The sequence below is a fragment of the Schistocerca piceifrons genome, chromosome X (genome assembly GCF_021461385.2).
Source record: "Schistocerca piceifrons isolate TAMUIC-IGC-003096 chromosome X, iqSchPice1.1, whole genome shotgun sequence".
NCBI lineage: Eukaryota > Metazoa > Arthropoda > Insecta > Orthoptera > Acrididae > Schistocerca > Schistocerca piceifrons.
The window spans coordinates 840,395,385-840,419,833 of NC_060149.1; the positions used below are offsets into that span (position 1 = coordinate 840,395,385).

The 24,449-nt window shown below is 40.8% G+C and overlaps 1 protein-coding gene and 1 pseudogene across 1 annotated transcript in view; one reads left to right on the top strand and one right to left on the bottom strand.

Moving 5' to 3' along the window:
- The window catches only part of LOC124721488 (dnaJ homolog subfamily C member 2), a 191,618-nt gene extending 181,568 nt beyond the window's left edge, over positions 1 to 10,050 (bottom strand). Inside the window, exon 1 of the mRNA XM_047246495.1 lies at positions 9,545 to 10,050. Within this exon, the coding sequence (XP_047102451.1) occupies positions 9,545 to 9,608 (64 nt within the window). The 5' untranslated portion in view covers positions 9,609 to 10,050. The remainder of the gene's footprint in view (positions 1 to 9,544) is intronic.
- A 13,626-nt stretch (positions 10,051 to 23,676) lies between these two features.
- Positions 23,677 to 23,794, top strand: LOC124723747 (annotated as a pseudogene).
- Positions 23,795 to 24,449: the final 655 nt, after the last annotated feature.

Consider the following 24,449-nt stretch of genomic DNA (forward strand, 5'->3'; position numbering starts at 1 on the left):
ATGCTGACTACTCAGATACCCTGCCATTTGTATCTTGTCACTCTTGCTATGCAAAAATATCTTCCTACTTTTCTTAATATTTATTCCTTGTGAAACCTGTTGTCACAGTTGCCACCACAGGCTTATGATTACTGATACCTTCCTCTACTTTAACTGATTCGGTAAGTTCGGGTCTGTTTGTTGCTACATGGTCTAAGATGCTACCTTTACAAGGAGGTCCATTAAAGTATATGCTCAAAGTAATTTTTGGACAACACATTAAGAATTATGTCACACGAATCCCTGTCTCTGGTACCAATTTTGATGGTATGACTCTCTCAATCTATAGGCCCTACCTGGCAAGCTGAACTCACCCCCTATTACAATGGCATGATCAGGAAATTTATTAACGGTATTCTGCAAATTCTCTCCAAAGCACTCTGCCAGTACAGCTTCTGATCCAGACAGTCTATGAAAGCACCCAATTACCACTTTTGACCGACCTTTGATGGACTTCACCCAGGTTAATTCACATTTGGAAACCATGAAAACCTAGCTAGATATTATCAAGGTCTTTACTGCAATAAATACGCTGCCACCACTAGCGACAAACCCTCCCTTATGATAAATATTCCAATATGATCTAGGGATTTTGTTGCTTTTTACACCTGGTTTAAACCAACTTTCTGTCCCTAACACCATCTGGGCATAACAACCTTCAAAAAGTAATACCAATCCTGGTACCTTGTCTTGGATACTCCTGCAGTTTCATAATACCATACCTTTTCTATATCTTATCTGTGAGGATGAACATTCTCGAAGAACATTGTAGCTTTTGTAATTTCAATTTTGGCAGGCAATTCACTTCAGATACTTGGGGAATGGAAGGGGGGGGGATCCTCTAAAATAAAAAAAAAAAAAAAAAAAAAAAAAAAAAAAAAAAAAAAAAAAAAAAAAAAAAACCATGTGTACACCACATATACTCAGGTACCCTAGTGGCCAATTTTGCGTGGTGTAGCGCACACCTGACCTACACTCCTGGAAATGGAAAAAAGAACACATTGACACCGGTGTGTCAGACCCACCATACTTGCTCCGGACACTGCGAGAGGGCTGTACAAGCAATGATCACACGCACGGCACAGCGGACACACCAGGAACCGCGGTGTTGGCCGTCGAATGGCGCTAGCTGCGCAGCATTTGTGCACTGCCGCCGTCAGTGTCAGCCAGTTGGCAGTGGCATACGGAGCTCCATCGCAGTCTTTAACACTGGTAGCATGCCGCGACAGCGTGGACGTGAACCGTATGTGCAGTTGACGGACTTTGAGCGAGGGCGTATAGTGGGCATGCGGGAGGCCGGGTGGACGTACCGCCGAATTGCTCAACACGTGGGGCGTGAGGTCTCCACAGTACATCGATGTTGTCGCCAGTGGTCGGCGGAAGGTGCACGTGCCCGTCGACCTGGGACCGGACCGCAGCGACGCACGCCAAGACCGTAGGATCCTACGCAGTGCCGTAGGGGACCGCACCGCCACTTCCCAGCAAATTAGGGACACTGTTGCTCCTGGGGTATCGGCGAGGACCATTCGCAACCGTCTCCATGAAGCTGGGCTACGGTCCCGCACACCGTTAGGCCGTCTTCCGCTCACGCCCCAACATCGTGCAGCCCACCTCCAGTGGTGTCGCGACAGGCATGAATGGAGACGTGTCGTCTTCAGCGATGAGAGTCGCTTCTGCCTTGGTGCCAATGATGGTCGTATGCGTGTTTGGCGCCGTGCAGGTGAGCGCCACAATCAGGACTGCATACGACCGAGGCACACAGGGCCAACACCCGGCATCATGGTGTGGGGAGCGATCTCCTACACTGGCCGTACACCACTGGTGATCGTCGAGGGGACACTGAATAGTGCACGGTACATCCAAACCGTCATTGAACCCATCGTTCTACCATTCCTAGACCGGCAAGGGAACTTGCTGTTCCAACAGGACAATGCACGTTCGCATGTATCCCATGCCACCCAACGTGCTCTAGAAGGTGTAAGTCAACTACCCTGGCCAGCAAGATCTCCGGATCTGTCCCCCATTGAGCATGTTTGGGACTGGATGAAGCGTCGTCTCACGCGGTCTGCACGTCCAGCACGAACGCTGGTCCAACTGAGGCGCCAGGTGGAAATGGCATGGCAAGCCGTTCCACAGGACTACATCCAGCATCTCTACGATCGTCTCCATGGGAGAATAGCAGCCTGCATTGCTGCGAAAGGTGGATATACACTGTACTAGTGCCGACATTGTGCATTCTCTGTTGCCTGTGTCTATGTGCCTGTGGTTCTGTCAGTGTGATCATGTGATGTATCTGACCCCAGGAATGTGTCAATAAAGTTTACAATGAATTCACAGTGTTCTTATTTCAATTTCCAGGAGTGTATTAAGGGAACCCTACAATTTTGTACCTGATTTCCTTTCAAAAATTCTTAATTTTGTTTCTCCTGATTTTGTTAATGTCCATGTCTTACAAGCATATGGCAGAACAGTTATGACAAAAGCTTTCTATATGTGAACCTTTAAATTTCTTGAAGCAAGTTTGCTTTTAATGCATCCAGTAAAGTATAATAATATCTACTGGCTTTCTGTACTCTACTATTTATTTCTTCTCGTCTGTAATTAGTAAGATTCCAAGACCAGTGCACTGAGTCACTGTTTCGATTTTCTCTGCAGCAAGCTTGGAAGTATGATCTGCTATAGTTTGCCATGAGACAATGAAGTATTTGGTTTCACTGATTGACCAATGTTATTTATTAACAATGAACATCCGTTTCAATTGGGCGTACATTATCTTAAGATTACATCATAAGCAGCATGTTAGAACAAACTACACTCAGTAACTACATGCTTATTTCCTTCACAATGTTCATTATACTGCAGTGTTATAACTCTATTTTCAATTAGTAATTTTGGTTTTTATTGTGTTTTCTTCAGTTCTTCTGCTTGCTACTTAAACGAGGGCACTGTTGAATGTTAAGGCCATATACAAGACCAGGCCTTGAAACCTGAGCCTGGTCTATTTCAGCACTGTCTTCCAAATAAGGCATAAATGTGGGGCTCATTAAACATCTCACAGTTTCTAATTACCACTAACTCTTACCCTTCTTATCTTTACAGAGGTACTCTCACTAACTATATGGCGACTAGACGACATTGATAAAAGAATTGGACTTCCATGGCATGAGGTTTGTTACTGGAATCTACTACTTCTAGTGAAGTATTTCCTGGGCTGAGCATTCAAAACAGGCAAAAAAAACATGCAACCAACTGGGGATCTAACCAAGCAATTGCCTTTTGTTGGCGGCGATATTCCAACTGAACCAGCCAGGCACTGAAGTATGGCTCAAGGATCCACCTTTAACCCACAACTTTAGCTCTTTCATTCATAACTCTAGATGGCTGTAGATCTAAGTGCACGAATACCACCTCTTAGATAGAAGATATTAAGAGTCGAGATTATTTTTACCATAACCTTGGTATTTTTAATCAACTGAAATCCTTTACTCTTTGACAAGTATTCACAGTGTACCATCTTCATAGGGGCTGGAAACTGCCTTCATGAAAAGTGCTGTCTCAAGCTATCAAAAGAATTATGGATGTGGAAATACCAGTTTTTCTGGAAAACCCACCAGCACACCATTTGATATTATTAGTTTAGGATAACTGATCCTCCTCAACAGTGTCAAATAAGAGAAATTTATAGTAAATTATGCCCTCAGAGATGAAGACACTGAAATAACCTGGAAGACAGACATTTACTGGCAAGCTATGTGTGATAAAAATTTACATCGTTTGCTATCAGTTTATTTTTGAATGTCATTTGCAGATTATTGCACAGGATCTCAGTAAACACGACCACTATTATAAAAGTGACAAATTTTGGTATATTTGTACTCATTTTAAAGGTGTGTAATTTACAGTTAAAATAACTTTATGACAAAGCTGGGAGTGAGTGTGATACTGGCCCCCTTGCTCCCTCCTTCAACCCAGCCAAAAATTTTTGTTGTGGTGCATGACTGTTGAGTAGCACAGCCGGTCTAACTCTAGATAAGGTCAAGTGGCAGTCACAGCAGTGATTCAGTACTGCTCATAGATTGGCAAAGAGTCAGTTTCGTATAACCAATGAGATAATATTTTCACGTAACCAGAGGCGAGAAAAGAAGCAATTAATTTCCAGTGTAGAAATAAAAATCGTTCCCTTTTTCACTGTGGGTAGGCGAAGCTAATGAATCTGAAATATCACATATAAACTACAAAAAATTCAAAGGGTGGTGGGACATTACACAACTATTGCCAAGCTAGGAACAAGTTAAAGTAATCTCTCAAGACTGAATTCAGCTCATACTCAGAATTTCAGAAGTGGATACATGGCTATCTGAAACTGAGCATCAACAAGAGCAAGAAATATCACAGGATTCAATTTAAATTTGAAAAGTGGCAATCCAAAAGCAGTTTTCATGATGGAAGAATTTTAATTTGTGACATCGGAGAAGATGGATAAGACAGGTTGTCATTAAGAGTTTCTGATTTTCGGTTTAAGTACACAAAAATGATATTAGAAGATTTCGCATACCTCAGAAATGTCAACAACGTCCTTACACTAGCTTCAACAAATTAAAAACTGAACCTTAAGTTCTAGCAAAATGCGAACACAACATAGATTTCAGCAAAAGCAAAGACAGTGGTAGCACCCATTAGTGATAGGCACTTCTATTTCAGGACTCATTACACACGCAAACAGACACAAATAATAACAAAAATATTTATTAGCAGAAATAACATAAATCTAATGGGACAACAACAGGAATTGAGGGGTTTTGTGTAGGGCAAAATAAATGTATGACAACCCAAATAATGTCGACATAACAAAACAAATGCCAACACAAAAATGAAGCAAATGAAATCCTCAGTATTCAACAAAACCATAATTAAAAAAAAAAAAACCCTGAAATAAACTGGTATCAGAAATTTCACTTTACCCATCAAGCTGAAATTCATGACACCACAAAACCACACACAACTCAACTATTCCGGTATCTAACACCTCACTCAGCCTATACACGTAAAACAAAGTCCACAGTACCACAAAACCACCCCCCCCCCCCACCCAATACAACCAATATCAACAACCTAACAATAATTAGCAACAACAAACAATAAACCCCAAAAAATCATGCAAAATTGCATAAACACCAATTCTGATGTACAAGAGACACACACTTATGCACATAAACCCAAATATCACAATAATAAAAGGGGAAACCATAAACACTTACAAACCAAAGTCATCAGGTACAGAAATCTACCAATATAGCTATAGCAAAAGTAATATGTCATCGACACAATATCTCGAATGGTCAGCATTGACTTTTCAAACCACGCCATTATGTTATCCCGCCGACAGTGCAAATACTGGTCTCATTCAAGATGCAGCAACTTTGATCAATCTCATACCTTCTCTACACAAGTGTCACTTCAGACACTTGGCAATTAAACTGAATGACAGTAGGGATTTAACTGCGGTCAATATATCATTCATCCCTTTGTTGCAACATCCATACATAACAAAAAACAAAATTAAACCTCCAACTGTAAACAGCACACTGCAATAATAATTACTATCTGGAAAATGAGTCTATTGCCCACCAACTGCCAACATCAAAATAACTCACTAAAAATGCCACGAACTCTTCCAATATTATTCTTACAAAAAATACCCAAGAAGTCTGAGTCTATAACGGCACATTCAAACAATTTACAAATAAACATCCTACACCCAATACCAACAACAACAACACAATACACTTATATAATGCATCAAAGCATACAGGTGTCAAGGCAAACTTTGTTTGACCCTAACGTATATAACACACACTCTTCATACATAGTTGAAAGGCCAGAACTCTTTTTATCAATGTGGCATGATAAAAGAAGCAAGAAACACCAGATTCCTAGGAGTGGGTACAGATGATAAATTTCTTACAGTAGATACATATACATCCACGAGTTCCTGCAGATGCCGAATGGAGCTACTTTACAATTGATAGAGTCCATAATAAGCAACAATAACACACACACACATACGATCAGGACGTGGAGTCGGCAATGAATACTGAAGTACCGTGTGGTACTTATGAAAAAATGAAATTCCTGATTGATCAGGAAATGCCAGGTACTTTTTTGTTCACAACAGCAAAGGAAACTGAAGAGAATGATGTTGAAACAGTAACCAAAAATATTTATTGCACTTGTAGCAGTTCTCAGAATCGGAAAATGAGGTCTGGTCGGTTGTCCAGTGAACACGTATGTTAATTTTTCTTGGTGCAGTGGTCACAACAGAGTTACACAATCATGTTGGCTTTCAATCAGTATAATTGCTTCACTTGTTCACAAACCTTTTACAATAGAGATATTATTATGATGATTGGTTTGTGGAGCGCTCAACTGCGTGGTCATCAGCACCCGTACAAAGTCCCAATTTTTACACAGTCCAAGTTTTACACAATCCAATCTAAACACTGTCCTGAATGATGATCATGAACTGATGAGGACAACACAAACACCCAGTCCCCGGGGAGAGAAAAATCTCCAACGCAACCACGAATCGAACCTGGGATCCCGTGACATAAGAGGCAGCAACGCTAGCCACTAGACCACAAGCTCAGTAGAGATATGAACAGAGAACAGCATGTGATCATGATAAATTATACAGTTAACTTGTTTCATTTGTAATTACTTCTCACAGTGGTTTACAAATCTATGCTACCATGAAAGAATCCATGGTTCACTGAAATGTTCATAAAAAGCTTCTCAGACTTGTTTCACACATTCTACATAATTTCTGCTTGCATTTTGTTAGGAAAGCATCTCATTCACAATATGCACTACATCATGAAGCGCTACATGTTCACTATGAAGGAGAGTTTCAACATGTCCTACACATAAATGTTGCACAATAATATTGTGCCATTTTTTTGGAAAAATACTTGCACAATATAGTCACACACCATCACTGTGTCAATACTACTGGAACAGTGGAAAGTTTGGGTTGGAATATCAACAATATTATGGAAAGCATAGATTGCTACTTGGTGCAAACATGACACACAGTGTTGCAGACACAACAAAGAGGCCATTACACACCGTTCTTTTGGCCAAAGATTTCTTCTGAAAAGGGTTGGGTTGTTTGGGGAAGGAGACCAGACAGCGAGGTCATCAGTTTCATCGGATTAGGGATGGACAGGGAAGGAAGTCGGCCGTGCTTTTTGAAAGGAACCATCCCGACAGTTGCATGGAGCGATTTAGGGAAATCACGGAAAACCTAAATCAGGATGGCCGGACGCAGGATTGCACTGTTGTCCTCCCGAATGTGAGTCCAGTGTCTAACCACTGCGCCACCTCGCCCAGTTTCTTCTGAAAAGAAAGGCAAACACGCACGCACACAAACAGGCACACCTATGCACATATGGCTGGCCAAGAGATAGCAGTCACGTGTGTGTGAGGTGTGCATGCTTGTGTGAATGTGGGTGTTTTCTTTTCTTTCCTGAAGAAAACTTTGGCCAAAAACTCAATGTGTCACCTTCACAGTGAGTAGCAATCTCTCCTTTAAATAATATTAGCAATAATACTGAGCAGCTGAGGGCTGTTATACTATTTACATAATTCTGTATTTTTTAATGGCTAGTGTTAGCAGCTCCATATGACTGGCACGCTAGGGGTAGATGAGGTGTTAAACTGAAGAATCATTTGTATACAGGAAATTAATTACAAATGATCATTGTGGGTTCCATAATTCTACAACAAACTGATGTCACCAGTAATAGCCTGTAGCTCTTCTTAAAGTCTCAGCCTACATGGCTTTCCAGTGACTTCAATCACCCTTGACAGAAAAGGGGCTCTTCTATTGCACATTCAGTGTCGTGTGTAATGGGTACATAACCAAGTTCACACATCTTGCTTCTATTAAGTGCTTTTAATAGTTTTTCAAAGTCACTATCACTTATTGCTATATCTAACAGCCACATTTGTCTATCGTGACTGAAATATTTCAGAAAACAGAATTTGCAGTTTTACTTTATCACTTTCTATTCTAGTGTCACTATAATCATCAAGTGACTACACAATTGAAATTCATTTCTTGGACGGAACTTCCTTAAAGTGTGTGCCAATTCTGTGTATAAAATTTCACTACCGAATTTATTGAGTTTCTTACCTCATTACCCTAATCTTCATTTCTACTTTGTTTAGCTCTTGTTTTGCATGAAATCTATAGTTAGTTTATTTTGAATCTTTGATACCACTTGCTGAATAACTTCATGTGCCCTACTCTTATGAACATATCTGTAAGGATCTTTCATATGATGTACTATATTACATTATACCACTACCAATTGTACATGGCTGGTAGCCAACTACTTGGCAACTGAAAGATTGTGATGGACAGGGCTTTACATGCAACCTTTTCTATGCTAAGTCAGGTGATCTCTATGAGCACTTTGATACATATCTTGCTGAAGGTGCAACAACTTAAAAGTGGCAATTTTGGTCTACCTTTTGTTGGCTGAAAGAAGCTACAAGTAAGATGATGTGCACCATCGCAAAGTCACAGAAAGACATATCTGTGCCAAACTGAGTAATGCCTTGCAGAGGAAACGGTGAGTTTTTGACAAAATGGCCCTTCTTTAGTCCCTCAGTCAGTAATAAATTTGAGGATTGCCTCAGAGAGCCCTTTTATTAGGAATCCGACAGCGAATCATCGAGCCTTCCAATGAATACAACCTGAGTGGAAATATTTCAGTAGCATAGTCCGCTGCACGTAGCCAGTGAAACCATAATAGATGAAAGCCTTTGAACTTTGACTTTAGAGTTATCATTGACATAAAATATGTTTACATGTGTGTTCCATGGCGGATTCTGGGACACACACTTTTCTGTCTTGAAACACCTCCTTGTTTACTGTTATTTTTGAAATGGCAACACAATGCATTTGTGATATGTGACTATACAGAACTTCAAACCTCTCCAAGTATAAGAATTGAAACACTGAAAACAATAATTTCGCGTGGGACTGACAAATAAATTTTCTCTGACAGGATAATGTGTAGCTGATTCACAGCATGTTCCTCTTCGAATTTAGTAGTGTACAGTGACAATGACAACTAATCCATTTTTAGAATTTCATTCGCACCATGTTCTAACCAGAACTAAAATTGGTTAAATAAATAAAACAATATAACATGATTTGACCTGCTTCTATACTTTTAACGGGCACGTGTTTGGTGAGTATTTTCTCTCTGCTCCCAACTAAGAATCATCAATGTAATGAGGCAATACAACAATTACAAAATGACAATTGCTTTACACTTTTGAAACGATTCGCTATTCGTCTACCGTGCGAAATAAATATTTCACACTCAAGCAAGAACTCAGCTTCTTCCCCATCCTTCCACTAACCCAAAAACAAAACAAATGACATCAAGCATTATGAAGAAATGATATGAATATTTTGCGAACTCTTACTTACCGGTAATTGTTATTTGTCTCACATCAGCGGGAATGTCAGTCGAAACAAATGACATATCTTCCATATTGATCACTAACAACAGGATCGTTGATACCCGTAATAAATCTCAACGAATACTGGCGTTTAAAAATGAAAAGCGCGCTGAATTACGATGTACGTCGGCCTGAGTTTCAAGCTATTCTAATATTAATTTAAAGGTAAGGTACGTAACAAGGCACACGAATTGCTTCACTCGTTCCACTAAATCTTTCTCTGCATGTACGCATCAATATCAATCTACAGTTTATAGTAAGCACGAAGTACATGCTCGTTTCCAGTCAAAGAAGCTCACAGTTCTATCACATATCGGCAAAAAGAAACGTTGCTATATTGATCACAGCCATAATTTGACTCAGTTGCAAATAGAGACAACCAACAACATTCATCAAAAACACTGTCGATGTACTGTAAACAATACCACGCTAATTCCCCTTACGCTCATTCTTACTTTCCCACTCACACACAAAGTTATGTTCAAAGATGCTCAACGCCAAACACAAAAATAATCCACACAAAATCCCACGCTGTCACAGAGCTTCACTCACGCGTGGAAGATCTTTGACATTTTGAGAGAACGGGTAATATAAAAATTTCGAAAAGATTGTAGTCCTGTACGTCTACAAATTCGTTGTGCAGACACTAATATCTGAGATTTTTGTTTCAGGCCCATGTTTAGCAAATATGAAACCCCAATGGAAAAACAAAATAATTTTTATGGCGTCTTTTGAAAATGGAACAAAGCTGAATTTTCAGTTGCGTTTGAATCTGGTATATTTGTATCTCCTGCTAACACTAGCAGTTATGAATTCCAAAATACGCAGTCGTAACCTAATCTTTTTTATATATAAAAAAATTTCGAAATGGGCGAGAAAAGTCACCTGAAAGATTTTGAACAGCTGTTAATGAGATAGCACATATTTTAAAACTAAAAGTTAGAGAAACATTTATAAGAGGACGCGGAGAGTCAGATATTGGTTAGGAAATCGGATTTCCGGAAGAAAGAATCTGGGATCATCAAGCAGAATGATAAAAGTTTTAGTTAGTGACGTTTCACTGGTGACAATGACTCTTGGACAAAACATTGTCAAATTACAACAATTATTTATTTGTGATTTCCCTTTGAGTTATACGCCACATTACTATCCTTTGAATCATATTTAGCATATCGTTCAGAACACAACTAGCATACAGCAAACAGGTAAATTCTGTAACTACAAGCCACAGATATTAAGGAAAGGTGATACAGCGAAATATGGCGTTTGAAGAATCATCTCTGTAGTATACTTACTGCCTCAATACATGTAAATTTTCGAATTTTTAAAGGAAATTATATGATGTAATTTACAATTATTCATTGGATATAACTAAAACTAAGTTTTCATTCTAGATATTTAGTGCTACATGTTTATTCTTAGGGAGTTTCTGTTCAGAGAGTTAAGAGATGTCAGTTAGCTGTAGATGTAGAGAGGGCACAACACATTTTTAGCAAATAATTGAAAAGTAAGAATGTGGGCAGCCAGTACAGAAAAGAAAGTTTTGTTGTCAGGTCGTCCTTATGCTAGAGCTTTAGGCTAACATTTGCAGGGTGAATGGGGATCAGAATTCCTGGTTACCATTTTCTTGAAACCTTGTGATTGGGCCAGGTCACAGACTATAGAGGATCGGTTTGTAAAGACTTCACCAAAGGAGACACCACAGTTAAGGCCACTATACACTAGCCATCATAGCATCATTACATCCTGTCACTGTCATGTTAAAGTGTATTCACACTGTCTGTAATATCACAGCACATCAAGTCAATTCATGTCACACTATCTCAACTGACATGACAGTCCAAACTGTTTCTTTGTGGGCATTTGGATCTTCTTCACAAGACGATTTTCAACTGCTTTTATATGTGCAGTGCACATACACAACACAGTAGCTCATTTATCAAAAACGACATTTGTTGGACTTAGATGGTTTACAGCTTGCTGGGATGTGTCGTGTATTAGTGATGGAAGACAGAAGTGCAAAACAATGTAAAACAAGAGTTTGAGTGCGAAAAATCCTATTTCTCGTACAGAAGAGTATTTCATGCACTATACAAGGAACTCGTGGAAGAGGAATTTGTAATAAATAAAATTTTAAGAAATCAAAGCACCAGTTTTTTTCATTTGTTAGGTCAAATTGCAGGCAGGATTGCTTAAAGAGAAGAGAGTGTTATGAGCTTCCACCACACCTCATGAAAAATATATTTGTTTCAAGTTAAGCTTAGTTGCCTGTCAAGTGCAAATATTTATGCACTAATCATATCTCCCTCAATACTTCCCATTCCATATTTATAGGTTTTCTTTCCATTTTGTATTTGGCTTTTAATAGTTCAAGTTGTGACAAAGCAGGTTTGGCCCCCACCATCCTACTAGATTAGATTAGATTAGATTAGATTAGATTTACTTTCATTCCAATTGATCCACAGTAAGGAGGCCCTCCAGGATGTAGACTATGTCAGAAAAACAATAATACATGAGAAATATTTACAACTAAAACAAATAAACTCATGTACCTTCCACAGGTCATTTCGTTTAGTGAACACTATATGAAAGAATCATTTTACAAACACTCATTTACTAAGATTGGATTAATGCTCTGAATTTAAACTTAAAAAAATGTTTTATTTATTTATAAGGTAATAAACATATAATAGAACTACTACAACATTTATTTTCAATGAACAAATTACTGCACTGAAATTGTGCAGAAGTTAGATTGTACTTTATATATATCAGTTGGCTCTACTGAGAAATTCATCAATGGAGTAGGAGTTGGACACCAATAAATCCTTTAGATTTCTATTAAACTGAATTTAATTGGTTGTTAAGCTCTTTATGGCTGTTGGCAAGTTATTGAAAATGTGTGTTCCAGAATAATGCACACCTTTTTGTACAAGAGTACGTGACTTTAAATCTTTGTGAGGATTATTCTTATTTCTAGTATTGATTCCATGAATTGAGCTGTTGATTTGAAAAAGTGATATTAAGGAATAAATATATTGGGAAGCAGTAGTTAGTATCCCTAGTTCCCTAAACAGGCTTCTGCAGGATGTTCTTGAGTTCACACAACATATAACTCTTACTGCACGTTTTTGTGCCTGGAAAACTTTAGCTTGGCTTGATGAATTACCTCAAAAAATAATCTCATAAGGCATTATGGAATGAAAGTAAGCATAGTATGCCAGATTTTTCATTTTTATATCCCCTATGTTTGACAATTCGCATTGCAAATAGAGATTTGTCAAGACACTTCTGCAGTTCTGTGGTGTGCTCCTCCCAGTTGAATTTATTATCAAGCTGTAATCCCAAGAATTTAACACTGTCCACTTCTTGTATCTGTTTCTCATCGTATGTTAGGCATATACTCTTGGGACAGCCCTAACAAGTTCTGAACCGCGTGTAGTGTGCTTTTTCAAAGTTTAGTGACAAATAATAGGCTAGGAACCAGTGATTAATGTCCACAAATATTTTATTAGACGATCTTTCTAAGATTACACTTGATTTGCTATTTATTGCAATGTTTGTATCAGTAGCAAACAAAACAAACTTGGCGTCTGGCAATGTTACTGATGAAAGATCATTGATATACACGAGAAAAAGTGAGGGCCCTATGATGGAACCTTGTGGGACCACACATGTAATTAGTTCCCAGTTGGAAGATGTCTGGTGGCGTAATACATGTCTCTTTCCGAATAACACCCTTTGTTTCCTGCCAGAGATGTAAGATTTGAGCCATTCTGCAACATTTCCTGTTTCACCATAATATTCAAATTTACTTAAAAGGATATTGTAATTTACACAGTCAAATGCCTTTGACAGATCACCAAATATACCAGTTACCTGCAACTTTTTGCCTAATGAAATAAGTACATTTTCACTGTAAGTGTAGATAGCCTTCTCAATATCAGAACCCTCTAGAAATCCGAACTGTGACTTTGACAGTATGTTATTTGTGATAAGATTGTTATAAAGCTGATTGTACATTACCTTTGTAAAAATTTTGAGAATGCTGGCAAAAGTGAAATTGGATGGAAATTTGATGCTATTTTTTTTATTTCTGTTCTTAAACAGTGGCTTAACTTCAGCATATTTCAACCATTCAGGAAATATTCCACTGACATACGACTGGTTACACAGATAGCTTAGTATGTTATGTTACTTAACTCACATTCTTTAGTTAACTTTGTTGATATTTCATCATACCCACTAGATGTTTTTGATTTTAAAGATTTTATGATGGACATTACTTCTGCTGGGGTAGTGAGGGTCAAATTCATATTATGGAAGTTACTTGAAATGTCTGGTCTGAGGTATTCCATAGCAGCATCTATGGAACCTGACAACCCCATCTTTTCAGTAACAGTTATAAAATTTTTGCTAAAAAGTTCTGCAACACTATACACATCTGTCACCAATGTATCATTTACTCTTAGTGCTATTTGTCCTTCATGTCTGGTTCTATCGCTCTCCTCCTTCACTATATCCCATATTGTCTTTATTTTGTTATCTGATATGACTAGCTTTTCCTTGTAATATATTTGTTTTCATGTCTGTATTACAGGCTTTGATATTTTCCAGTATTTCTTGTAATGTGGTACAGTATCAACATCACAACTGAAACTTCCTGGCAGATCAAAACTGTGTGCCTGACCGAGACTCGAACTCGGGACCTTTGCCTTTTGCGGGCAAGTGCTCTACCAACTGAGCTACCGAAGCACGACTCACGCCCAGTACTCTCAGCTTTACTTCTGCCAGTACCTCGTCTCCTACCTTCCAAACTTTACAGAAGCTCTCCTGCGAACCTTGCAGAACTAGCACTCCTGAAAGAAAGGATATTGCGGAGACATGGCTTAGCCACAGCCTGGGGGATGTTTCCAGAATGAGATTTTCACTCTGCAGCGGAGTGTGCGCTGATATGAAACTTCCTGGCAGATCAAAACTGTGTGCCCGACCGAGACTCGAACTCGGGACCTTTGCCTTTCGCTGGCTGTGGCTGTGGCTGTGGCTAAGCCTCTGATGCTGCCCCAAATATGGCTGGCTGTAAAGTGGGATATGTGGGACATCTAAAAATAAGCTGAGTCCAGGACATCAATTTCACTCAGTGCATCGTGTAATTGATCAGGAAGAGCTCTGAGCGAAGACTTTGCAATATGACAGGGATATGAATGTCGTCATTAGGCCTGTAAATTACATACGGTCTGCAGGAGTGGATCAAAGACAGTTTCGAGAGTTAATGGATTACTGGAATCTGACTGCTATGATGTACCATATTTTTGACAGTTAAGATGGCTGAGTGGGGGTAAAACCCTTGAACAGGTAAATCTTTTTATGGATATGAAAGGAAGGTCGCTTCCTGAGCCTTCTGGCCCTCAATGGGTTGTTAACATAGCATTTGTTACCGGAATAACGACTCTCAATGTTTCGTTGCAGAGAAAAGGTCAGTTAATTATATCTCTGTTTCCTAAAATTCACGAAATGCAAATGAAATTGTAGATATGGAGAGGTAAAGCCCAGGATCGTAATTTCACCCATTTTAAGAATGTGATGTGATTCGCAGCTAACATTAATAATGACCTTGTTGCGTCATCTGTTCGGTCTCTGAATAATTTGGATGCAGCATCCGCAAAACGATTCGAGTATTTGATATCTTCATGTCACCGTGCTCGTTGGATGTCAGAACTGTGTCCACAGAGGTGCAATTAGAACTGATACACCTACAATGTGACTGCCTCATTAAGGAGAAGTTTAGAATGGCGAATGACATCATTCAGGTATATTCTTGCTTTCCACGGGGTAGATTTCCTCAATCACATGCGAAAGCAGCAACTATAATGTGCATGTTTGGTTCTACTAATTTATGTGTACAATTTTTCTCAGTCTTAAAGCTTTGCAAATCTAAACATAGATCACAAATGACATATAGCCATCTGAGGGCCGTTCTTAGACTGTACACCAAAAGTGGTATTAGTCCGACATCCCTTCGCTTGCAGCAAAACATGGGAAATATGGATCACAATCTATATAAAGGTAATATAACAATGTCTGTATTTTTGTATGTGGTGTTATTGTATATTGTAAGCAATAAAATATTATATGGTTCATTTAACCTGCTGCCATTGAATCCTTATCACCACAGTATTGTATTCTATGTATGTAACCTAGAACGGCACACACACAAGCCCGAGAGTCGGCTGCTCTCACACTTCGTCTCTGTGACGTATGCTTCTGGTGAGCTGCTCGCAGTTACGTAAGTCACTTCTGCCCGGCTGCACTGGACTAGGTCAAACGAGCCCCAGCTGACCATATTTGGTCTACGGGCTTCTTCTCTATACCAATCCCGTGTAGGTGTTTCTTAAGGCTGCCATAGCCTGTCATTAGTCCTACCATGTGTTTAGTTTGCCTCTTTTTCAAGTCCAGGATTACAGAAATTTTCTTAAAGCATGGCTTTAGTATCATTTGCTTGCCATGTTTTAGTTTTTGGGTCATAGGTCGAATTAAAGGAAGACATCGAAGTGACTCACAGGTGGGCTGCTAGGGTTGTTACTGGCTAGTTCGAACAACACCAAGTAATACGAATGTGCTTCAGGAACTTTAATGGGAATCCCTGGAGAGGAGACGGTGCTCTTTTCGAGGAACACTCTTGAAAAAACTTAGAGAACCGGCATTTGATGGTGACTGCAGAACGATTCTACTGCCGCCAACATACGTCTCGTGTAAGGACCAGGAAGATGATATATGAGAAATTAGGACTCATACTGAGGGATGTAGATAGTTGTTTTTTCCTCGCTCTCTTTTGCGAGTGGAACAGTAAGGGAAATGGCTAGTAGTGGTAGAGAGTGTCCTCTACCAGGCGCCGTACGGCGGCTTGGCGGGTGTGTATGTATATGTAGATATTCCACACACTGCCTTCAGATCCAGTTTTGTAATTTTCACTTAATCATGACTTTAGGTATGGTTAGAAAAGGTGTTACACCTGACCTGGCTTACCTATAAGCTCGTTCATTGCCACTTGTTCCTGAGTGACCAGGGACCCACAGCGGGTTTACTCCATTGCTTACCCTAGTCTCACAAATGCTTTGTGGAATTTTGCTAAGATTTTTGATCTCGCTGAAAGGGCCCATAGAGATTTCAGAGCTGCTTGGCTGTCTGCATACATGTAGATGCTACTATCTTTGCAGCGGCTACGCAAATACTTCTCTGCACACACCCTGATAGCAGATATTTCCGCCTGGAATACCGTGGCCCGTTTCCCTAGAGAAATTGCTCTCTCTCTCTCTCTCTAGAATAGGTGGTACACCATAAATCCCGGCCCCAGCGTCTTTGTCTGTTTTCGACCCCTCAGTAAACCAGGCTATGTCACCTCGGTGTCGCCGTTCGGTATTCCACTGCTCCTTACTTCCAGTTGTTACACTGAAAAGTTTATTGAAGCAGCTGGAAGTTATTGTACAGACAATGGGCGTCTCCATATTATCCACATTCCCTGTATTGGTGACGAATTCAGGATATCCTACAGGTGTTTAGTATTGTGTTGGCAGAAGAGCCAACACCGTGTTACTAGCGGAGGCCGAAATGCACGCGTTTTAGCTCACGCAGGCTGGCGTGAGGAGGGAAGAACTATACTGACGTGAGGTCTGGAACATGACAAGGAATTAGAATTCAGAAAGCGAAGGTAATTAGTTTGATACTTAACTTTAATCCATTAAGATGAACGTCGCTCTTGACGGAACATGATTCACAATATTATCTGTTCAGAAGACATAGTAACTGAATATGGCGCCTTGCTAGGTCGTAGCAAATGACGTAGCTGAAGGCTATGCTAAACTGTCGTCTCGGCAAATGAGAGCGTATGTAGGCAGTGAACCATCGCTAGCAAAGTCGGCTGTACAACTGGGGCGAGTGCTATGGAGTCTCTCTAGACCTGCCGTGTGCCGGCGCTCGGTATGCAATCACTGATAGTGGCGACACGCGGGTCCGACGTATACTAACGGACGTGGCCAATTTAAAGGCTACCACCTAGCAAGTGTGGTGTCTGGCAGTGACACCACATTTAGTTATTTCCAATTTTTAGCATGCATCCCCCTTCCACACCCTCCATTTTAACCCAGAGGTGTAATGGCGTCATGTACAGCCCAGCCTCCGTCCCAGCAGTGGGTGTGCTCCTAATTTCGCCTGTTATGGCTAAGTAGGCCAGCTCTGCCCATTGACAAGTTCATTAGCAGCCACCATCTGTTCTACTTTGTTCCACATTACAGCAGCCCTACAGATCACCATAGGCCATATTACAGTGATGTGTATGCAGTACATACTCTTGGTGTTTAGACTCCTGTTTTTTTTTCAGAGGATATTCTAGTTCTCATAAGAGTACCTTTCGTATTGGAACATACACTGAAGAGCCAAAGGAAGTGGTACACTTGCCTAATATTATGCAGGGCCTCCGCGAGCACGCAGAAGTGCCGAAACACGACGTGGCATGGACTCCACTAATGTCTGAAGTAGTGTTGGAGGGAACTGACACCATGAATCCTGCAGGGCTGTCCATAAATCCGTAATAGTACGAGGGGCTAGAGATTTCTTCTAAACAGCGCGTTGCAAGGCATCCCAAATATGCTCAATAATCTTCATGTCTGGGGAGTTTGGTGTCCAGCGGAAGTGTTTAAAGTCAGAACAGTGTTCCTGGAGCCACACTGTAGCAGTTCTCGACCTGTGAGGTGTTGCATTGTCCTGCTGGAATTGCCCAAGTCCGTCGGAATGCACAATGGACACGAATGGAAGCAGGTGATCAGACAGGAAGATGATATTCACGATACACTCGTGAAATGGTCGTACGGGAAAATCCGCACTTCATCCCTACCTCGGAGATGCTGTGTCCCATCGCTCGTGCGCCGACTATAACACCACGTTCAAACTCACTTAAATCTTGATAACCTGCCATTGCAGGAGCAGTAACAACTGCGCCGAACACTTGTCTGACATGGGCGTTGCCGAACGCAGCGCCGTATTCTGCCTGTTTACATACCTCCGTATTTGAATACGCATGCCTATACCAGTTTCTTTGGCGCTTCAGTGTATATTCCTTCTGTGGGGCGTCCATGATAGTTTTGCATACACATTTCACCTGAAGAACTTTACTGCTCCCTTTACAGGTAGAGTTTCAGCGAGAAGCTTAAGATTCCGGTACATATGCTAGATATGCTTCATCATGAACGGTACTACAACAGAGTTCTTGGTGTTGACCGGTAGGCCCTATTTCCTGCACCAGTTTTGCGCATTGTTCAAATGCACGTTGTGGCATTGTTCTAAAAGTACTAGAAAATTTGGCAAGTATTACTACGACTTAGTAGTTGGCATATCCTTGCCAACAGTATCTTCTAATAGTTAACTCTTAAGTAAGTTAATTCATTGCTGATATCCACGGTAGTGGGGATGGAACCGCTTCTTGCAGAGATCCTCTGGTGGTGTTGGTTTTACCTTTCTTCTGCGCAATGTGGTCCTAATCCCCCTACATTTGGTAATCTCAGTGCCATGCTGTTCTGCAGCTCTAACCGTAGATTCGAAGGTCGTACTGCTAAAAGCCCCCTCAGTATCCAGGAAGATGCAAAGGGCAATTTCATGAAAGCGTAGTGCTTTTTCCACCTTTCTAACAAGATGGTGATGTGCTATTTCAAATCATTTGCTTGGTTGATATGTGTGTTGGGTTACATATAGAGGAAACTTAGTTAACTTCCTTTCCCTGACGTGCACATTTACCAGTTTTTCTAATGTCTTTAAGAGAGAGGAGGACAGACTGATCGGTCTCATATCCCTGGCCTTGGTATGACCACTTTTCCCTGGCTTCAGAATGAAAACAACCTGATGACTGGGTGTTGTGTGATGTCCTTAGGTTAGTTAGGTTTAAGTAGTTCTAAGTTCTAGGGGACTGATGACCATAGATGTTAAGTCCCATAGTGCTCAGAGCCATTTTTTTAAAACAACCCTCACTGTTCTCCAAGCATTAGGAATGATTCCTGCTGATACGCCAACCCTTACAAGTACAACCTCTCCTACTTGCTACAGTAGAGCTGGAAAGATTCTGTCAGGGCCTTGTGTTCTTAAACGTGGGTAGCCTGCCCCTGTTCAGTATCTTCAGCTTGCTTTCGAGTAAACATTCAGAAACTGCTGCTGTTGGTGTCGCTGCTTCCTCACAGAAGGTTGTGGGCACTGGCATCACAACCAAACAGTATTTGCTCATTGTACTGTGAGCAGTTATCAGTCTCCCCACTTCCTGGGAAAGAGTACTATCCCTTGTAAGGAAGGTAAGCTGAGGCCAATACAATTTCCTTCCTTCGTCACACTGTTTCATCCTGATGGTCACGAAGTCCCTGAACAGAAAATCCGCCATCGGCATGAATGAAAATTCCATTTTTGATATAAATGCATGTTCTGGAGATTTGCAGCCTCCACTCGCATCTGATATCTTTGATTATACCGACGTTAACATGTGAAAACCATAAGAACAATCCCAGTTCCTGTTCCTGCATTCTCCTCTGTGGTTTTTCACCACCTTCCGCCTGAAGGGTTTGGATATAAGTCACAACCTTTTTGGTTGATTACCCTCCAAACCTCGGTCGATACCTTCTGGTTCTGCACAGTTATTTTATCGAAGACAGTCTTTGGAGGAGTATCCTTAAGATGTTATGGGACCAAAATTGATACGTTTCGGTCTTGAAGAGCTCAACTACTGTTTTGACCAGCAGTTTCACCTTTTCCCACAGCGATATCTTGGCCACCATAGTCTTAAGCCAATCCACTGTTCCCATCCCCTCTCAGATAAATATAAGAGCACCTTTGTCCAGATAGACTCTTCTGAATTTGGGTCGTGGTCACCCCCCCCCCCCCCAACCAGTCTTCTCAAAGAAAGCTATATGAGCAAACTGCATCACCTGTGAGGACATGTTGACCAGTGGGTAATCCTGTTGGGTAACTGCTATACTGAAAACCAAGATTCCAGAGGTCTGTTTCCCTATTTCCTAATTTGGCTTTTTCTGAATGCGATTATCCTGAGAAGTGGGAGTATTAGACTCCTCCCTTATTCTTTTGTTTCCTGTCTTACAAATGGAATGAATCCGTTTACCCCCTTCACTCTTATATAGTCTTTTTTGGAACTCCTAGGCTCAAGAATTTTTAGTTTCCTCCAGCTTTGTTTAGAAAGCCATTCCTTACCTTCCTTTCTGCAAGAATTTTTTCCTCTGAGCCTCAGACGGGGATTTAATCTGGACCTGGTCCAACTACTCCGTGACAATTTCCACCTCTTGGACTGGTCTGTAACCTGATCCAGTTGCGGAAACAGCTTACATCAGTTCCAGACCTAATGTTTGGATGTTTGAGGTTTCATCATGTCTCTCAGTTTTTGTTTTTTCTTGTTCTATGTTTTCCAGTTTCGTCCCACGATAATTGAAGATATATTCAGTCAATACCACGGAACATCACGCAGTCAAGGCTTCCTACTCAGGGAGTTCGCTCGGTATCCTTGCTGTCCCATTAATGACACATCTTCCCATATGCCGTGCACATCTTGGCAGGGATTGCATCACATCTTGGGTTCTATATCTGGGAAAGTTCCATTGGGGGACTGGATATGGGACAGATGAGGCACTGTGTGACACTCTTTGTGTGGTTCCTCCGCTGAGGCCTGTCTGGCATGGGAGACCCAGTTCATGGGCACTTATACAGCGCACCATCAATTATTTTAAATTTAAAAGTACATTTGTTTTAACATGATGTTTCTTATAGCCTATTCACATGATATCCATATTTCATTTCTACCTTTTATTCTTTAAGTACACTTTATTTTCTTATTCATGAGGATGTCTGCGATGGATGACAACATTACCCAGCCTTCTGAGTGGAGTAGACTTGGATGTATTAACTGCAGTAGTCCAAACACATATTGCCTGGCAGCAATTTAAACTGCCAGAACAGTCTGAATATATATCTACAACATGGAACAATGCGAGCACAGCAACTTGTGACTATTACTGTAGTTAAAACTATGTAATTAGCTACTGAATAGTGTTGGACCCTTCTACCATAGTCCATTTACTTTTGCTGTATATCAACAGCCACTTCACGTCTTCCATTCTTTTTCCAGCTATCCGTAGATCGTCACCTAGTCACTACATGTCTTAATGGTAATTCTAATGGCACCTCTGATCTGTTTAACTTTTTGCTCCGATTCCTCTTAACAGCTGATTTCGACTGTGATCCTGGGGACAATGCCCATTCTGGTGATATTGGTCTGTATTATTCTATTTGACTGGTTGTGCACCTACGAGCCATAGCCTTTGCTGTTTATGTGCAGCATTAACTTTTGTAGGTGAATATCCCCAGAAGCCTGCTCCTCACACGAAATGGTTACACATTCTTCCTTCGGCCTTATGTACAGCCATTCGTCTTCACTAAGATGTATTCACAAACTTTTGTCTAACGTAATTATCTTTCTGGCACAATTCTTTTTAATTACCCTGCTTTGCAGTAATTGACTTCACACTCGTTCTGGTCGGACATGAAGAACATTACAAAGGTTTGTCTACATATTTTTGTTCCCTTAAAATCTCTTTGCATTCTAATTGATCTGTCGTAAGTCTAATATTCATCTTCTTAGAGTTATCTAATAGTAAAAACTTTTTCTCTTGCTAAATATAAATGTATTTCCCTGTATCATTTCTTGTTGCTGTTTGGATGGCAATATTCTACATAAATTGAACACTTTGTTTTCTACTAGTGGAATACTAACGACATATATTAGTACATTATCTGACACGAGGACATCTAAAGCCATTATTTTTAGGAGCATGTATCCATATTCTGGTAAGGATACAGGGAAATGTACGCTTCTAATATCGTCTGAATTAACTTTAAGTATTTTACTATCTGTATCAGATACATGATATGTGATACTAGGAACCTTTTTTGGGCATGCACGATGGTATTTACTAATTGTTCGTGCTCAGTAACTAATTCTCTAAATAGTGGGACTAACTGTGTCATCTTTCATTGATGGTGTCGAACGTGACTATTCACTTTAGTCCTGCATCCGTTGTCTGTAGTGAGTACATAATGAATTGTTCCAACTTATTCAAACCATTTTCTAATATTTGATCATTAGTTGCTATATAGCCTATTATGTAATTCAGACCAGAAAACGTTGCTACAGCAACTTGTTCCTTTCATAGTCCCAGCAAACTTTCCATTCGCCTTTCCATTGTGTTAATGCATAACTTATAATCTGAAGCATCTGCTTTGTCCACAATTCCGAATAGTATTTTACTGCTTTCGCCTATGAGATTGAAAATTCTGCTGCTGGATCTGGAACTATGTTTGTTCTAAAGTGGTTGTGTTACTATCAACATCTTTACTCAATGGGTTACATTTCTGTTCTGCGATATTTAATCCGCTTAATCTCTCTCAGCACTGTTGGATGGCCTTGTTTCCCATTTCGGCCACTCTATAGAATACGATATTGCAGTGCCTGTGTTATTTCGAACTACGATGCTTGGAAATGCATGCATGTCCAAAGGAACAGGCACTGTGGCGACTACAACCGTCATGAAATACATGCTATGTTTTCGCAATTGCGAATATGGACAACCATCAACTATATAACGGAATGACGTCTGTGGTGGACTGGGACTCGAACCCAGATTTCCCGTTTATCGCGAGCAGTCGCCTTACCATTTTTTTCTTTTTTCTTTTTTTTTGCAAGTGCTCTACCATCTTTCTTATTTTTAGGCTCCTTCCACTCCAGGTGTTGGCCCCAATCACCCACACTACTCCCAAAAACCTATCTAACCTAAAACAAAGCTATTGCCATGGCCACTATCACCATAAAAGCTAACTAGGACGGTTGTTTGCCGCCACTTCAGGCTCCGCTCAAGAACAAAAAATTAATATGCCTCTGAACGTTTTGTTAAACAAAGAAAAGGATAAAGGAAGGGCTACAATACTTGTAGTATATTTTATTTGTTTTTCATTTTTTCTTGTTATAACTTTATTTGTAGTTTTATATATCCTTTTTATCTCCTTGGCAACGGCCTTGCCGCAGTGGATACACCGGTTCCCGCGAGATCACCGAAGTTAAGCGCTGTCGGGCGTGGTCGGCACTTGGATGGGTGACCCTCCAGGCCGCCATGCGCTGTTGCCATTTTTCGGGGTGCACTCAGCCTCGTGATGCCAATGGAGGAGCTACTCGACCGAATAGTAGCGGCTTCGGTCAAGAATACCATCTTACGACCGGGAGAGCGGTGTACTGACCGCACGCCCCTCCTATCCGCATCCTCCACCGAGGATGACAAGGCGGTCGGATGGTCCCGGTGGGCCACTCGTGGCCTGAAGACGGAGTACTTTTTTTAAATCTCCTTTCGAGGGTGTCCACAGCAGCCAGACGCGGGCTGTCCAGGTCGTCTTCTCGTTCAGCGAGGGTGAAACACCCTATAATTACCGTTGATGTCTCTCATCAGTCCATCATATACTATATCTCAATCTCTTCTCACACCCAGTACACCACAATGGGCTGGAGGGCGTGTAAACAACGATACCGAGTAATTCGCAAAGAGCGAAACATACGATGCTTTGCGCCGTAAAACCATGTAGTTGCTCGTTAAATAATGGCAAAAATCTAATAATCCTGCAACGCTCTACGTAAATATGACAATGCCATACCTTTCAACGCATACTTTGGCGTTATGACGAGTAGCGGGGTAGTAAGTGACGTCGGGATGGATCAGTTCGGTGGGCTCCACGGACTGAGGCGTCCGTCGCAGCAGCAATGCCAACATGCGCCGTGTGAGGAGCCAGCA